Source organism: Nannospalax galili, unplaced genomic scaffold (assembly GCF_000622305.1).
Source record: "Nannospalax galili isolate Female #2095 unplaced genomic scaffold, S.galili_v1.0 scaffold518, whole genome shotgun sequence".
Lineage (NCBI taxonomy): Eukaryota > Metazoa > Chordata > Mammalia > Rodentia > Spalacidae > Nannospalax > Nannospalax galili.
Window position 1 is genome coordinate 4,197,006 of NW_008342851.1, and position 2,636 is coordinate 4,199,641.

The window sequence follows — 2,636 nt, forward strand, 5'->3', positions numbered from 1 at the left end:
GTTTGTTGGATATAGCTTTCATTAGTTTGAGGTATGTTCCCTCCAGTCCAATTCCCTCTGGGACTTTGAACATGAATGCATGCTGAATTTTATCAAAAGCCTTTTCTGCATGTGTTGAGATGACAATGTGCTTTTTGTCTTTGAGTCCATTTATATGATTTATGATGTTTATTGACTTGTGTATATTATACTGTCCCTGTATCTTTGGAATAAAACCTACTTAATCATGGTGAATGATCTTTTGTGGTACGTCTGTATGTGGTTTGCAAGCATCTTGTTGAGATATTCATTAAGGATACGGGTCTATAGTTTTCTTTTTTGGTTGTGCCTCTACCTGGTTTTGGTATTAGAGTGAAGGAATGTGGAAGTTCTCCCTCTCTTTCTATCTTTTTGAATAATTTAAGTAATATTGATTGGATATCTTCATTAAATGTGTGGTAGAATTCTGCTGTAAATCCATCTGGGCCTGGGCTTTTTTTTTAGTCAAGAGGTTTTATATTAGTGTTTCAATTTCCTTAGATGTTATGGGTCTGTTTAAACTGTTGATCTCTTCCTGGGTTAACTTTGGTGGTTCCCATGATTTTAGATATCTATCCATTTCTTTTAGGTTTTCAAATTTAATAGAGTATAGGTTTTTAAAATATTCCCTTGCAATGTTCTGGATCTTTTGAGTGTCTGTTATGATGTTTCCCCTTTCATCTCTGATTTTGTTAATTAGGATTTGCTCTTTCTTTCTTTTGGTTAACTGGGCTAAGCATTTGTCTATCTTGTTTAGCTTTTCAAAGAACCAGCTCTTAGATTCATTAATTCTTTGTATTGTTTTCTTTGTTTCTATTTCATTAATTTCTGCTCTGATTTTTGTTATTTTTTTCTCATCTGCAGGGTTTGGCTTTCATTTGTTCTTGCCTTTTCAGCATCTTGAGTTGCAATGTCAAGTTATTTATTTGTGCTCTTTCTGATTTTTTTTTTTTTAATGTAGGCCCTTGGAGCTATGAACTTCCCTCTTAGGACTGCTTTTAAAGTGTCCAGAGGTTTTGTTGTGTTGTATTGTATTGTCCTTTTCGTTGAATTCCAGGAATACTTTTTCTTCTTAATTTCTCCTTTGGCCTACTCATCATTCAGGAGTGTGTTGTTTAATCTCCATGAGTTTGTGTAATTACTAGGGCTTCTACTGGTGTTGATTTTAAGCTTTATTGCACTGTGGTCTAATAAAATGCATGGAATTATTTAAAATTTTGTATTTGTTTTTTGAGACAGGGTCTCTCTGTAGCCCCAGCTGACCTGGAATTCACTCTGTAGATCAGACTGGCTTTGCTGTCACAAAGATCCACCTGCCGCTGCCTCCTGAGTGTTGGGATTAAAGGCACGTGCCACCATGCCCAGCTTTTGCTGTATTTCTATGTCCTATTTAAGAGTCCTTTGCTAAATCCAAGGTCACGAGGAATTCCTGTTTTCTTCTAAGAGTCTCTCATATTTGTGGTCGATCTACTTAGAGTTACCTTTTTATATGAGTTGGAGGTAGGAGTCCAACTGCATTCTTTTTGCATGTACAAAACTGCTTGTTCCCAAACTGATTGTTGGGGAGATGTCTGATTTATCTTTGTGTGTGTAGGGAGTAGCACAGGGCTTCTGTAAAGTTTGTAATCGGCAAATGTTGCAGACAGCAATGACTTTTTATGTGTGCTTTCTAAACAAATGTTGTATTTGAGAAGTTTCATTCTGAAAATATGAAAACGGCTGAAAATCACAGTAACACTTCAGCATTTCCATTTGGAGCCCTTCAGCGATGGAAAACTGTGTGCTGCCTTCCAGATCTCATCCTTCCTAACTTGGACAAGTTTCCATGCCTGAAAAAACTGTCTGTGACACTATATGGCAAAGCAGACGTGCTGTCAGTCATTCCCGAAGATTTCCCAAACCACAATATGGAGAAATTATCCATCCAAACTTCTACCGAGTCTGATCCCTCCAAACTAGGTAAGGATGGTGGTTGGATTTCCTTGTTTGTGTTTCAGTTGGAAAAGTTAGTTGTTTACAATCTGTGTCAGAGTTAAAACTTCTGTGGGCCTGACAGGGTAGCCTGTGTCCATGGGAGTGTGGGAACAGCACCATCTTCATTAGGAAAGCAAAAATTTATTTGTAAGAGAGTGCCAGGTTCTGGCCTCCCTTTGGTATAGGGGCTGAGAATGCAGGGGACTGCCTCCATGTAGTGGTCATAACACCAATCCCTTATATGTGCATATATATCATGATGTAACAGTAGGAACCAGGAAAATGGAAAAGAAACATGCAGGTAAAGGGAAAGAAAAAGTCCAAAAGTGGGGGTGGGGGAGATAGTAGGGAACAGATGCTTCTGGGGGGAGGTGGGGAAAGTAGGAGGAGGCACATGCAGGAGACATTAAATTGGGCAGGGGACATTGGAGGAGGTATGGAGTGGGGCGGGATCTAAACACCATCAAGCTATATAATGAAAATCACAAAAATTCAATGAAAAACAAAAGAAAAACTTAAAAGACTCAGACTCATCAGAATATTTTAAAATAATTTTAATGTTTTAAATATTAATGTTTTTTTATTTGACATGAAATTTTATGCATCTGTTAATAAAAAATTTATTACATTAATAAAAATCTTTA

The 2,636-nt window shown here is 37.3% G+C and overlaps 1 protein-coding gene across 1 annotated transcript in view; it reads left to right on the top strand.

The window, feature by feature from the left end:
- LOC103738730 (baculoviral IAP repeat-containing protein 1a-like) overlaps nt 1-2,636 on the top strand; it is a 77,411-nt gene that overhangs the window by 65,209 nt on the left and 9,566 nt on the right. The window contains exon 12 of the mRNA XM_008838858.3: nt 1,813-1,977. Within this exon, the coding sequence (XP_008837080.1) occupies nt 1,813-1,977 (165 nt within the window). The remainder of the gene's footprint in view (nt 1-1,812; nt 1,978-2,636) is intronic.